The 14,269-nt window shown below is 43.9% G+C and overlaps 1 protein-coding gene across 2 annotated transcripts in view; it reads left to right on the forward strand.

The window, feature by feature from the left end:
* The window catches only part of LOC142805427 (solute carrier organic anion transporter family member 74D-like), a 29,390-nt gene extending 15,121 nt beyond the window's left edge, over positions 1-14,269 (forward strand). The window contains exons 6-9 of one of the 2 annotated variants that reach the window (XM_075891183.1): positions 2,396-2,528; positions 5,809-5,964; positions 7,684-7,748; positions 8,380-8,702. In XM_075891183.1, the coding sequence (XP_075747298.1) occupies positions 2,396-2,528; positions 5,809-5,964; positions 7,684-7,740 (346 nt within the window). In that variant the 3' untranslated portion in view covers positions 7,741-7,748; positions 8,380-8,702. Of the gene's footprint in view, positions 1-2,395; positions 2,529-5,808; positions 6,018-7,683; positions 7,749-8,379 lie in introns of both variants that reach the window. The other variant, XM_075891182.1, reaches the window with a different exon arrangement.

Below are 14,269 nucleotides of genomic sequence, written 5' to 3' on the forward strand. Positions count from 1 at the left end.
CAGCGAGCGAAGTTACCAGGGTGCCTTCTGGTACTTCAACGCTAAGGCAAGACGTACAAGTCGCTTTAATGGTAAGATAAGTGCGTTCGCATTTCTACACGCGGATCGATAAAAGGGACTGTCACATCCGTCACGCCATCTAGCTATTCATAACGAGAACAGGCTGAAACTGCCGAGCTGTGCGTACCGCCAACAATAAATGGCGTATATAATTAGCTCGCAGTTAGTACTGCGAAGAACGTACGATTTGTGGCCGAGTCGCTTCGTGCAGCTCGCTGCCGAGCGAGAGGTCGTAGATTTGACTTGGGGTGACGGATACCTTTCTCGTAGTTTTTTTTTGCCACGTGTTAGCGTATATTTTCCAACTTCATATGCGGGACAGCAATACGTCAGTGGAGCCGTGGCGAACCACTGCATAAAACCCTCCAGTGTCAAAAAGATTACTTGCATTTTCTCTGTCTCTTTTGATCTAAAGATAGCGAGAATGACGATGGAGTTGTTGAAAAATAATTTAACAGTTAATTCAGATTTGTTGGTCTCACTACATTAAGTACTCGCGGCGAGATCGTGTTATAGGTGGCAGCACCGTCCCGCATAAATTTGGATAGGCGGTCGGTGGCGCGTATACAAATACATGCAGCGGCACTTCGTTGTGTGTGGCCTAAGCCAATTATCGGTGGATAAAATGCGTTGACTACAGTTTACTGTTAATAACTACGCTCTTATTTACTGAATGTGTGCACGACCCCTATGCAATGTCAACATTACGCGCGAGTAAAGTACATTCTTCCTTTCATGGGGATGCTTGCCCTGGGTTAATCTTCATGCTTTCAGACTGTGCCACGCCTTTGCCAGCGTTTGTACATAGTTAGCTTGTGTTCCACCTGCTACGCACCGCTGTAGCCTGACTAAACTACTTATATAATTTTGGTCATCTGTATACTACAAAAAGAAAGAAAGAAAGATCGTAGAAAGCCCGCATATCTGTGCAATTAGTGCAGAACCACCTTTCACACCTTACATGCATACGATTTTTTTTCTTTCATTCTGTTCACCATGATATGCGGAACAGTCGATAAGTCTAATCAGGAAAGCTTAGTGGCAGACGGCGCTTTGCGCTACACTGCATTCACCGCATGTACGCACATGATCTTGCACCGTTAAATTTATATGAGTTCTGCAGAAAGCTTTCATCAATGGATTACGTGTATGACGGTGCTACAACAATGGCTTGGTTAATGGGACGAGCATGTTTTTATTTTTTAGATAAAACAATATCAGTGCTTCCATCAGTCACCAACAATGCCACAGAAACATTGAAAACAACGTGAAAAATTGAATTTTCAGTGACATTATACGACATTATTTATAAGGCACACCGTATAAATTAATTTTCAATGTCTGGGCTCATTAATGCATTCATCTAAGCACACGGTTACGTTTGGTAACTCTGTGTTAAGTACAGTGTAAGTACCGAAGTCTCGCAGTTTATCTGATAGTAATATTTAGATCGAAATATAGTAATGTTTCTATGTAGTGATACCACTGTCAGCTAAACACAACTAAGGCTTCTCGCATGATCGATAAACTACAGTGCAGTAGTTCTGATCCTACCAACAGCACTCCAGTGAATGACCTATAGTCTCTTTTTTTTTCATACGACAGAGTCGCCATAAAACGTTGCATTCACAAAGAATTTATAGGCCTCATGTTTGGGAGAACGCCAAGAGCATTTCGCGATGTTCTTCAAACAGAAAGTGGCACACTCTCTGGAATTTTTCTGGTGAATGGAGGGTACGACGATAATGAACAGCACCCTGAAAAGTTGCACTCGCCGATCCTATTACAGTGCATTAGCAGTCAAGCAAGACCAAATGCTTCCGTACGTCGTTTCAGGTATACGTAGAAACAGTTACACTCACGCTGACATGACCAGACAAACCACACTTTGAGAGCGTGCATGACGTACGTGCGCATAGAAACACAGAAACACGACGTAGCTAGCATACGGTGTAAGGAGCATTCCACACTTCACTGTTTCGGCCAGTTGCCACCAGGTGGCGACTCTGCTTGATCTCGCGGCCAATATAGTGATAATATCTGCTTCTGATGTGCCTATCATTTTACAGGGCCATGTAGTAACGGTCTGAAGGGTTCTGAAAAATCACAGTTAAAAACAGCCATTAAAAAGCCCCCTAGCACTCTCAAATGGTGCTTGTCTTCACGTAGGCATCCTAACTTTTTTCCGTGTATTGTTTGCGCAGAGTGGCTTATACATTCCACATTCAAATTGTTTGTTTATTTTCTTTATGTCGCCACTGCCGATGCACTCGTTTGTTAATTCAAAATTGAGTATCCTCTCAATAATGCCTACTTCTGTGTTTCTTTTTTACAGTTCGTTGATTGAGGTAGGTTGCAGCGGGAGCTGTAACTGCACTACCACACATTTCCAGCCTGTTTGCGATCCGGTCAATGACACTGTTTTCTTTTCACCCTGCCACGCCGGCTGCACCAAGATATCTGCTGCTGTGAGTGTCGAATCTGTTTGCTCATCTGGGATGGACACTGGAAGGGAAGGGGGCATGTTCCAAGAGGGGCTTGAGGTGCCTTATTTCTCACTAACAGAATGGTTTAGACCCACCTCACACCTATCGACAATACACATCATCATTAACATCAAAATCATCATCAGCATTAGTTTGAGCATGCCAACTCCAGGGCGAGGGCCTATCCCATGTTCTGCCAATCAATTCGATTACGTGCTTGCTACGGCCACGCTATTACCACGAATTCCTTAATATCATCTGCCCACCTTTCTGCTTCCCCCTTTGTGTGCTTGTTTTTTATAGGAATCCTGTCTCTTACTTTAATTACCAGCGTTTATATCGTCCTTGCTAAATAACCTTTACCTGCTTTTATCTTTTTACAAGAAAAGACAAACCACTATCACCGCCAACCGCGCAGTAACCCCTGAAATGCCCTGCACATCTATAGCCGTCTGCACATTGTCGGCCTTATGCTAAATGGTTCAAAAGTAACTTTCCTGAAAGCCACTTTTTGTACCGAAATCATCGCCCCATGTTCTCTTTCTAAGCCACTCATATCACACTCATTAGTAAGGCATGAAGTGTACGTTTAAGAGCTTGTTTTCTTTGTTAGACACAATATGAGTGAGGTGTGACAGATAATCATGGTAAGGAAAGTATTGGGGACATTATTAGAAGTAATGGTAATGTAAATTTTAAAACAGAAAACGACACAGGTTTGCTTGAAAGGCGAAGCAATGAACGCGATAGCAATAAATTGAAAGGTCACACGCAGAATGGAAAGCAGATCGAAACATACCCCCCGTTCCTCACGCACAAATGACGCACACAACGTACTGACCGGTACGGATGCATGGGAATAAGCGTCTCATTTGTTTCTTCGTTGTGTCTAAAAAGCGCGCGCTTTTTGCAAACGGAGACTGTAATGATCGCATTGACCTTTGTGCACCCGGTGACTACAGCAGAATCGTCCCAGGTAAAGCCCGAGGCCAACCAAAGCGTACGACCTTCCCCTCCTCGCCGCCACAAAATAAGGGCGCACAAGGGAGAGTCAGTCCCCTTCTCTAAGCCGGACAAAGTACGCGTAGGAGATTAGAGCGGGCAGCGCCGCGCAATGTGGTGACGCACGCTCATCGTGCAATATTGCTGATAATGCTAAAAACACAATCCCCCCCCCCCTCCCGAGATGCGCGTGAGCAGCGGTAAGTGGTAGATATAAGTAGCTTGCCATTTGAACGGTGAAGGATGTGCTCCGGGGTGGCTCAGTGGTTAACACCTCGCTTTCACTGCGCAGAGGTCCCACGTTTGATTCCGCGTACGGGAGTGGTTTTCTTTATGGATTTTTTTCTTTCTTTCGTTTTCATATATATATAGATATGTATACATATACGGTGCATGACATCGACGCCGACGCTCGCGGCAAAATCCAGCCGAGAGTGTCCATATAATTACTATCACAATAAATGTGTAGGAAAAGAGGATTTGTCATGGGCAGGGACCGAACCTGTAATTCTCGAATAACGTGTCCGATGCTCTACCAATGTATCTACCATGGTGGCTGTCCCCCCATTCATTTTATTGAGTATATATGTGCATTAAACGTAGGAGCGTCGGTCAATGTTGTTTGTACTCTTAAATGTACACTTCTCTCCTTCATTCATAGCGAGGGCCTCGTTTTGGCTGACTTGGTACCTTCAGGTGGTATACAAGGGATTATTGGTCAGCTGCTAGCTTATCACAAGTTTTTGTGCTAGGTGACGCAAAACAGGCTTGTAAAAAGTGTTCCACATTCGCCCTTATGGCTACTGGCAGTGCCTACTGACACTCCCATGTTTAACACACATACATATACCCCGAAAAGTGGACGGGAGGGATAGCCGTCGCGGTATCCCAGTTGGTTGAGCATCGGGCGCGTTATTCGAAGGTCGTAGGGTTCAGTCCCTGCCCACAGCAAGTTATATGTTCCTCCACATCTATTTCTTCAATTCTACATTTCAATAACTTTTAGTAACATCCACTATTACTTTTCTTGGCATGTTTGTCTGTTACATCAGATTAACATCATGTAAGGAGGCATTTTTTTCTTTTATGCAGCCTTTATGAAACTCTATAATATCTATTATATGATGGTGCTTTCCAGGTGTATTGCTTTGTTAATAAGTAAACGATGACATGATTGCTAATGGCAAACATATCAATGGCAAATAGACACCAATACTCGTGTCTGACACTACTAACCACCTCATTTCCCTCTCTGTTTCTTTCTTTCATGCAGTTGCAATCCCTCCATCATCCCTTTCTTTGTTTTTATAAGCAGTTCTGAAGCCTCTTATGTAGTGACAGCAGTAATAAATACACTGGTTTGTTATTTTATATGCTTTTCAAGCTAGGGTAAGTAGTTGTTGTAGGCTGGAGTGTTTCTCTCTGAAGTGACAAGAAGCTTACATTATCGTTGTTTAGTTGAAACTCTGGAAGGTTCATTTGTTTATTGGCCAGAAAATTCATGGCCCGGTTAATGTTTTCGACTAACAATGTCACACCTGTGTACGCTATTTAGGAATTGTGCACTATCTTTTATAATTCATTACCACAGGAGTTGTCTGTGTTAATGAGAAGCACCATGATAAGGTAAAGTCTTCTGAAGTGCATGTATTGATGTGTAAATGTATAATATTGAAATCGGACATGTAGAAGACTCTGTTCGGGAAAATCGAGATTAGGGCAATCAAAGACTAGTCGAGTCTTTGAGATTTATTGCATTCGTCTGATTATTGAGCGATTGTGGGAAAGAGAATCCTCCCTCATGTTCTTGTACCGATGTTTTTGTCTTTTTTCGGCCACTTTATCTTAGCTGTAAATGACAGCTGCGACGTGCTATTTGAACATGAAGAAATACACTCTCGTCTTGTGTTCTACCGCCCTTTTCGTGCATCTTTCCTTGTGTCCAAACAGCGCGTTGCAGGTGTCAACTATGTACAACCAACTATAGCCCCTACTCTGGTCCTCCGAGCTGTTAGCTTTATCGATGATTATTATCGTCTTTCTGCTGCTCTTTATAACTTGCATTGTTTTCTCGTTGTAATTTTGGTTAGGTACATTTTCCTAATAGATTCATTTACCTTATAGGCTTCATGTCCACACAAAATCATTGACAGGAATGCCTCCTAAGCTTGAATTTTCTGATTGACATTGCAATGGGAAAGCAAGAGAGTTTGATCGAAGCTTATGTAGTCAAGATGTTTTTATTGCATTTTTCCCATAGGAGTCTGGTACGGTGTCCCTCGAGAGTTGCTCGTGTTTTCCAAAACTACAAGCCCAACATGAGCATCAGGCAGCAGACCAACAGGCACCATACCTGGGATTGTGCACCAGCGATGCGTGCAGCCATGTGATGACTTTTATCGCATTGTCATCGTTGGTAGGATTCATCGTACGCTCCACAACTGTAGCTCACACGATAGTCGGGCTCAGGTAATTAAGCCAGCCAGACATATAGGTGACATCGATTCGCATATATTACATTACGCCTTGTATATTAAGGACAAGTTATGTCTACTAAAGAAGAAAAAAGTTCATGCTTGTCGCACTGTTGTGTTACCGTTCAAGTTTACTGTCCGAGAAGACACATTGAAGTAGTTTGTGGCTCTGCTTGCCTAGCCCATGCAGCAACTTCCAGGAGCCATCCTCTACACCTCTACACAGGGATGGCGAGCAACTCTACACATGTATACATACCTCTACACAGGGATGGTGGGATGAATAGGTAACAGGAACGTAACCCTCCCTCCCCCTCTTGAAGTATTTCAATTTTCTTTGCGTATATATAAACGTACACATTGAAAGGTACCCTCGAACATACGTAACTTATGGTTGAACCCTTCCTACTCCCAACGAATAAAATGTCTGGCTCTGCCCCTGATAGGTAACTACACCAAAAGGCTATAAACTTGGCTCAGCACTTTTTTCGTCTGTGTGTGTGTTTGTGCATTTGTGCTTGTGTGTGTGTGTGCGTGCATGCGTGCACATGCGGGACGCCTTTCCGATGTCTGTGGACTGCGACTGGATACACTGTCTGCACGGAAAGCATTTCCAGTAAGAACACGGGAATTTGGACGGAGGAGCATTCTGCGTCAGCCACACCGCATCTGGCATACTTTCCTGGGTCGTCGCACTTGACTACGTGATCATTTAAGCTGCGATATCTAGGTTTCCTGCTGCGATCGTCCAGAGAAGCTCGGCGAGGTAAAGTGCCGAGGTGGCGGAGAGTAGGATTGGCGACGTAGCTGCGACGGGGACCGGGAGTTGGTCTTGTAGGCGATGACATATTGTGGAGATCGACGAATGAGCGGACGAGGTGGAAAGTTCAATAGTTGAGGAATGAGCAGTTGTACAGAGAGTGGCGTTTGTAAATAATTAGGGTATTTTAGTGACATTGAACTCTGTTTTTGTAAAGTGTGAATGACATTAAAAATATTTATTGGACATGAGATAACCAATAATTTATTCTGCCAATCTACTCATGTCTTACCACCATATTACTTGAATACAAATGCAACTCCCTCTATTTATTGCTACTTCCATCTTGAGAGATATGAAAACGCTTGATGCTACGTAACCTGAGTGTATCAGGCTACTTTTTGAGGTAAAGAATTTCGTTTAGGTTGGCACCATTTTAAAATATAGAGGGTAATTTTTTTTTTTTTACTGTGGGTGTCGGCTCGCCACCGCAAGGTAATAATTTAACTTTGTAGTTTTTATAATAATGAAGATGCCTTTAGGAATAATCAAATGGTAAAATAAGAAAAACAATGGGAGGTCACCATTCTAATAGTACTCAGTGGCTGAAACGTAATTGAACTATGTTAAAAAAAAAAACAATGTTAAGGTTACCAAAGTTAGGTCACAATTGGAACAGTACTCAGGGACTGAAATGTAGGTAAAGTATGCTAAAAAGAAAAAGTTCGAACTTAGGCAGAAAGAGTTCGGTGACGCATTCGTTAGTGGTAGGAAGAATGCAAATTACATGAAATGGTGCCGCATAGTGTTGACTGTTACACCATTGAGGCTGTTTAGAGCGTTTATATCTACGTGTTTATTGTGTATATGTCTAAAAAGCAGATATCTGTGGTCTTTGCAGGATTGTACCTCGCGAAGAAAAGGCAATGGCGTTGGGCGTCCAAGAAGGCCTGAGTAGTATTTTCAGTAAGTGTGCCTTCGGCCTTGTGGATTATTTCTGTAGCTGGTCGGTGTGCTATGTGTTAGTAAAAGCTTGGATATTTATTTCCTTCAAAAGACATAGGGGGAGGTGACCTTAAACTGAGGCAGAGAGGTTTAACTAACCCGGAGTTGGTTTCTTAAGGGGTACGCCTAGCGGCTTGAGACAGGCATGACGAATGAACATGTATTATTGTATAGATCAATGGAATATGAGGCGTCCTTGTTTATGGCGATTTTTTCTTGAAAACTAAGGGGAAATATTGAATCGACCAGCTCTTACGCTGGGCGGGTTTCAATAGAAGAATTGAATTGGCAACAGCTGGGTGTGCTGATTAATGTGCCTAAATGTGAGACGTATAATAACATTTGTCCTGGTAGAAGGCATTAACAGTGCGTACAAAATAAAGAAACGCTACTTCACCAACAGAGGCAAAGAGTGCTGAACAAACAGCGCACTTGGCATTTGTTTGCTCTGTCCCATTTGCGGTTCTATAATATTCACTGCTAATACAATTTAGTGGACTATAGCAATTTGCCCAAGTTTGAACCAGTTTATTTTACGTTGTCTGGGTGTCGTGCAACAACTAAACGCCCATTTCACCGTTACCTCTCGCAGCTTACATTCCGTACCCGATGCTCTACGGCGCCATCTTCGACTCTGCTTGTCTTGTGTGGGAGGACAAGTGCGGCAAGCCGGGCGTCTGCTGGCTCTACGACACGGATCGGCTGCGATACGCCTATCACGGCTTGTCTGTCGCCATCCTGCTCACCGCTATAATCTTCGAGCTGGGTCTCGTGTACCACAGTGGTCACATATCCGACTTCTACTCGGACTCGACGGCTCCGGCATCGTCGCGACACAAAGCCTTCCTAGGGATCGGAGATGGTTCCGAAGGTTCCCCTCTAGTTGACGAGCAGAAAATAAAGGGCAAAAGGAAATCTGAGCATACGGAAGGAGAAAGCAGCGGAGACGAGGACGAAGATCCGGAGATGTCGTGCAGCTGCTGTAAGCAGGAATCGAAAGATCAAGCGTCGACGTGTTGAAACACTAGGTTTCACTTACGTTCAAAGATTTGTTTCAACGTGATGTGGCCCTCGTTCGTGTCTACCAGAGACTGGAATTAACTGGTGTTTTTATGAGAGTTGACCAAACCAAACGTGTCGCCGAACACTTGTCTCGCGCGTTGTGTTCACCATGTGCAATTGTACAACTTTGAGCTCGCACTGCATTTCTTCGAAGACCCACTGTGCTAAAGTGTAGTGTGTGCGTTGGGTTCGTGGTTGGATTTACAGCCTCGTTGAAAAATGATTCTGCAGGCACCACCGCCGACACGCGTTATAGCGCGTTCTCGCCGAACTATGCAGATAAATACCGGCTCTGCAGCTGATCAAAGCCCTATCTCAAAAAAGTGATAGGCCCGCATATATATTTTTCGCATGCTTTCTGGGGTGCCTTGAAGTTCAAGTAGTGGACATTGCACGTACGATGCGAAGTAGGAAAATACCCAAAATTTTCTTATGCTTCAAGCCCTTTTTATAAACTTTGCAGTATCCCTGAACGACCGAGACTTCAAAGGTGAAAGTGCGGTTTCTTTTTTTGCCTTTGCTTTTTCTCATTGTGCAGGTGTTACCTGCCCCTCCCTACTTCACGCTTTGTAAGACGTGCGATCAATATCGATACTGAGAGTTGTGACTTTCAGGATATCGCGGCTATACGCTGTTATCTTCGTTCCTAAATGTAGGAAACCCATTATGCGAGGCGAAAGCAGTTGACTGCACATGACAGCCAATGGAAACAATGAAGAACGGGCGTGCGACATTACGACAGTGCGTGCTTGCAAGTTGAGTCGGGCAAAAGCGTAACAGCCACTTTTATAACGATTAATTCAGAGCTTGTACCCAACCTACGTCGCAAGCCCTGTTGCATCGCACATGCAGTGGCAAAATAAATAAATAAAAAGGTGACTACAAGAGGGAAATTGCTGACTACATGCACTTTCAGGTGTCGTTTAGGAACCGTCTTTCACTATGTACCTGACTGATGTTGTGCATCCCGTGGCAAATGAGCCAAGTCGTCGTATAGGTGTACACCATGTGTACAAATTGGACTGAGCACTGAAAGAAACAAAAGAAAAACATAATTACTCTGTGGCATGAACACACGTGTAGTCATGTACTCCGTACAGAGGTTATTTTGGTATGACTTTGGTTTGTTTCTTTCAATCCGCAGTGTATCCAGTGGAGTTTGATGATTTTGGTGTAGCGTATACATAGTTCAAACTATGTGCTTCAAGCGTATATAGTGCTGTTCGTTTTCTGAAATAATTGCCACGTATCCGTGGCCTATGCTTAGGGTATAAATAGTGGAAGATTGCCTTAAATTTTGTGCCACGTGGCCCTGTAGTATTCCGAGTCACAAAACCAACATGCTGGTTAAAAGAGCTCACAAATGTCGGCTAAAAGGACAGTTCACTTTTTCTGGTGTGACTTTTTTTATTTGCGCAAAATAAAAAACATGCGTTCATTTTTTGTAATGACATTACTAGAGTTGAATTGCGAAACTGGCTCTGCGTAGTGCAGGTCTGAAAATGCAAATCGAGATTAGAGAGTGAGTGTTCCACTAGGTATTCATTATTTTTATATCTTGTTTAAAAATGTGTACTCCGTGATGTGTCTGAAATCTCGTTTCTACCACTTATGCCCAGCGTGACGGAAATGAAGCTTGTTCTGTCTTTTTTTTTTTTTTTTGAGGGACGTGAATCACGATGAGCTGTGCGCGTTTCGGCCGCCACACCTCCGCTATGGCGCATATGAATGCATGAATTCTCACATACAACGTATTTCAGCTAACAGCTTCACAATATCACTAAACACTGCAGATCTACGAAGAAAAACTGGCCATTTTTTCAAAGGTAAGCTCTCATTTGTGGCTTATACCTACCTAAAAAAGCTTAATGTTACTGAATTAGTACAAAAGAAACTATTCTAAATAAACTTTATTTATCCCTCTATGAACAAATCTATGGGCAAACCTGGGTAAGCCCTTGACGGGGGTCCTAAGCCCAACCGCCTAAACCTGCTGGTTTCTGTCAATAAAGTTCATACCTCCTCTCTAACTGTGCCTTTATAGCAGTTGCGTGGTAGCCATCCATCCACAGATTCGGGATATATTAGCCATAAAACTTGTCGTAAAAAAAAAAAAAAAACGCCAGGCCTGCGCAGAAAGTGCAGCACAGTCGCAGCAAAAGCTGTAAGAGCGGTCTTTCAGAGCCATTTTTAAACACAGTTTTTGTGACTGTTACAAGCACAGTTGCAAGGTACTCATTACGCCATTAATGATAATTTTTTGAGTAGTAAGAAGGCATTTACTGAGCCATCCTTCATGATTACTCGGAGAAGCGTAGTACCTTCTACACACTAGAAAGAAAGTTCGTTCAATTTTTTCATGATGTGGCTGACGACGACTTATGCCTGAAGCTTTTGCAATGGGGTTGGAGGATTCAACGGCTCACTCGCAACCAATGGCGCCAGTGCCCGAGTTGCTGCAAAACAAGCTCACTAACACTATCACGTTAAAATATCGGATTGTAACCATAAGCTGCTTCACTGTAAATAGCAAAGAAAAAAACGCTACAAATATGTACTTTCACGTACTTTGTTCCCCTTTGTCATCCCGCTCTCTTGTGCAGCTTTTTGTGCACTCGTTGGGCGAAAAGAGATCTTTGGAACTCCACTCCTTTTCTGTACATGCAAAAAAAAAAGTTTTTTTTTTTTTTTGTGGCAATCCACTCGTGAAGCAACAAACTCTGACAATTCGGTCAGTGAATGAGTGGTTGGAAAAGCACTGCAGTGTCCCTAGAAGAACAACTCTCCAACACGCTTCGAGGAAGAATAGTCGTTCACCACTCCCAGTGCGTGTGTACAATTTAATGGTCATTCAAGATTACCGGCACTTTTGTCTCGCGATAAGAAATTCGACGCCGCGGCCAGTGATCATCACGGATGCAAAATTAGAGCTGTTCCTGTCTATAGACTGTGCTTACTGGTGCTGCAGTCGCACGAGAAAGTTGCAATAAGAAAGTTCCGAAGTGGTGACAGGTTGGAAAATGAGCATCTATGAATGCTTCTTTTTTTATATACCTGTTATTCACTTTGCCGATCACCTGCATGATTGCTTCATGAGCAGATACACTTTAACATTCAAAATTTGTACTCGCGGCTTTGATTATCCGCCAGCAGGGGTTCACATTGCGCCATATACCGCCTTTAAAATACAATGTAGTATTTTAAATAAAAATTATATGGCAGTAAGGCTCCTGTCAATACCACACATGAACGCAGAACTACTATACTACAGTTAACATGAGACTGTCGTGACTAATTAACAGAAACTGGTCAATAACCCCTTTAAAGTATTGACTTGAGGGCCGGTGTTTATATTACAAAGTTGTAGTGCGTGTCAATGTATGCCATGCCTATCTAGTTTTTATAATAGAAAAAGCTGCACGTGGTTCGAGATTTTCATCATTGAACTTGATGCTTAAGTTGAAACTAATGGCTCGTAGCACGTGCCAACAAGCCGGCTTAGACGCCATTTTGAAGAGAGATAGAGGAAGAACTTATCAAAAGCAGACCGTTCAGCCGGCGCATGTTCGCATACCTGCTATTGCTCCGGGAAATAGGAGGAGCTATCACATTTCAGCCTAGTCACCGAGTGACATCAGGGCGGCGCAGCTCATAGATAGATGCGCGTGTGTTCAAGTGCAGTACGTCGATGTATGCGCCGCATAAAACTGCCATTTGTAGGACGCCGCAGATCAAACGCTTACCCGCTGAACCGCAGCACAGGAGCGAACTGAGTGCCACAAGGGCCATGGTCCAGCTACCTCCCGTCACTAACGAAATGGAGTCGCCTGCCTACGATAACTTCGCGGCAATGCTTCAGGACCTACGGGGCTACGAGCCCCCCGCTGACGGCCACGGACCCAATGTCGTGGATGATGTGAGCCGCCAATACCGGCTCATGTTGGTTCTTCGCTTCCTCGAAGAAATACAGATGACCGTGGACATCATGCAGGCCAACCAAGAGCTCGCCTTAGACCAGCTCAATCAGAAGATTCTGTATCTAGAACGTATCATGGAAGACATGGTTCGCATGGAATTCGTCGACCGGTAATTGTTCGCATCACACCATTGCTACGCATCGCACCATTGCTACGCATCGCACCATTGCTACGCATCGCACCATTGCTACGCATCGCACCATTGCTACGCATCGCACCATTGCTGTCTAAAACAGCTCCATCGCACGCGCACATTGGTCATCGCATCGTGAACGAGTGTTTAGGACAACGGACCGCCCGCGCCCGCTTATACGACTTTCTGCGCGTGATTTTAGGAAAGAGCTCCGCTATTGGTGGTTAAAAAAAAAAAGACAGTTGTGGCCAGAATCTCAGTGGAATGTGCGGTTCCTTCGAATATACGGCAGCTGCAGGTCTGCAGTGCTGTGCCGTTTCCTCATCCTTTCCATGACTTGCAATGCTTGGTCGTGTGTGGATCGATTCAGGGTAAGCCTTTCGCCTGCCATTTGCTTCTGACTGACAAGGGCCTGCGGCAACAAAACAACGCTCGTCTTCAAAGAGAAGTGTTTCGTTCGACTACATCATCGCTGAGGTAACCGTGCGCGAGCCTCGAAATCGGTCTCTATCGTTGCACAACGCCGCGAGGCCTAAAGTGCGCCGCGCAACTATACGAGCATCCTCCTGCAGTGAAAGAAATGGCCCGCAAACACTTGCGTAACTATCACAGCGTTCTACTGTTTCCTGTCTTCATCGTCAGTTCGCCCCTATTCTTGTTATTTGTTTTCTGGTAGCTACCAGACACGATAAAACATGGTAGTAATCGGTTATGTCCTCCATCCGATAGCTGTGACAGTGAAGTAATGACCTTGACGCGCATTGGCGCCGATTCCAGGCGACTGCTTTCACTTTGTTTGCTCGTAAATGCCCAGATTAAGACACCCACTTTGATCGTCTTGTGAAATGGCCGTTTTGAACTTTCGGCAACGTGAACTTTTTGTGCGCGGCTGTGCCTGGAAAGAACATCGGTGATGACTGTCGATGATTATATATATGGGTGCGTAAAAGGCCATGGTGGGGCAATACTTATGCTGGGCAATAATATTACTGCAATGCATTTAATAAGTGGCCTAATTATTGGTATCAGCGACCATAGAAGCTCCTGCTGTTTATTCCGAATATTCGCCTCTTACTGAGAGCACAGATGACGTGTCGTGGTATTATATATATGTATACCTGTGTTTCTGTAAAATATAGGGGACACAATATAATTGTTTGCGCTATATGTGCCCATTCTTGGAAACTTGCGACAGTTGTCACTGCATGCAGCAAATCACTTGTACATCGTGTTTACTGCTATATCATGTTGCACTTTTCGCAGTAGAATATCTGTTTGCTGAAAAAAAAATAAAGCCACCTTACACGGGA

This window comes from Rhipicephalus microplus, chromosome 1 (genome assembly GCF_043290135.1).
Source record: "Rhipicephalus microplus isolate Deutch F79 chromosome 1, USDA_Rmic, whole genome shotgun sequence".
Classification (NCBI taxonomy): domain Eukaryota; kingdom Metazoa; phylum Arthropoda; class Arachnida; order Ixodida; family Ixodidae; genus Rhipicephalus; species Rhipicephalus microplus.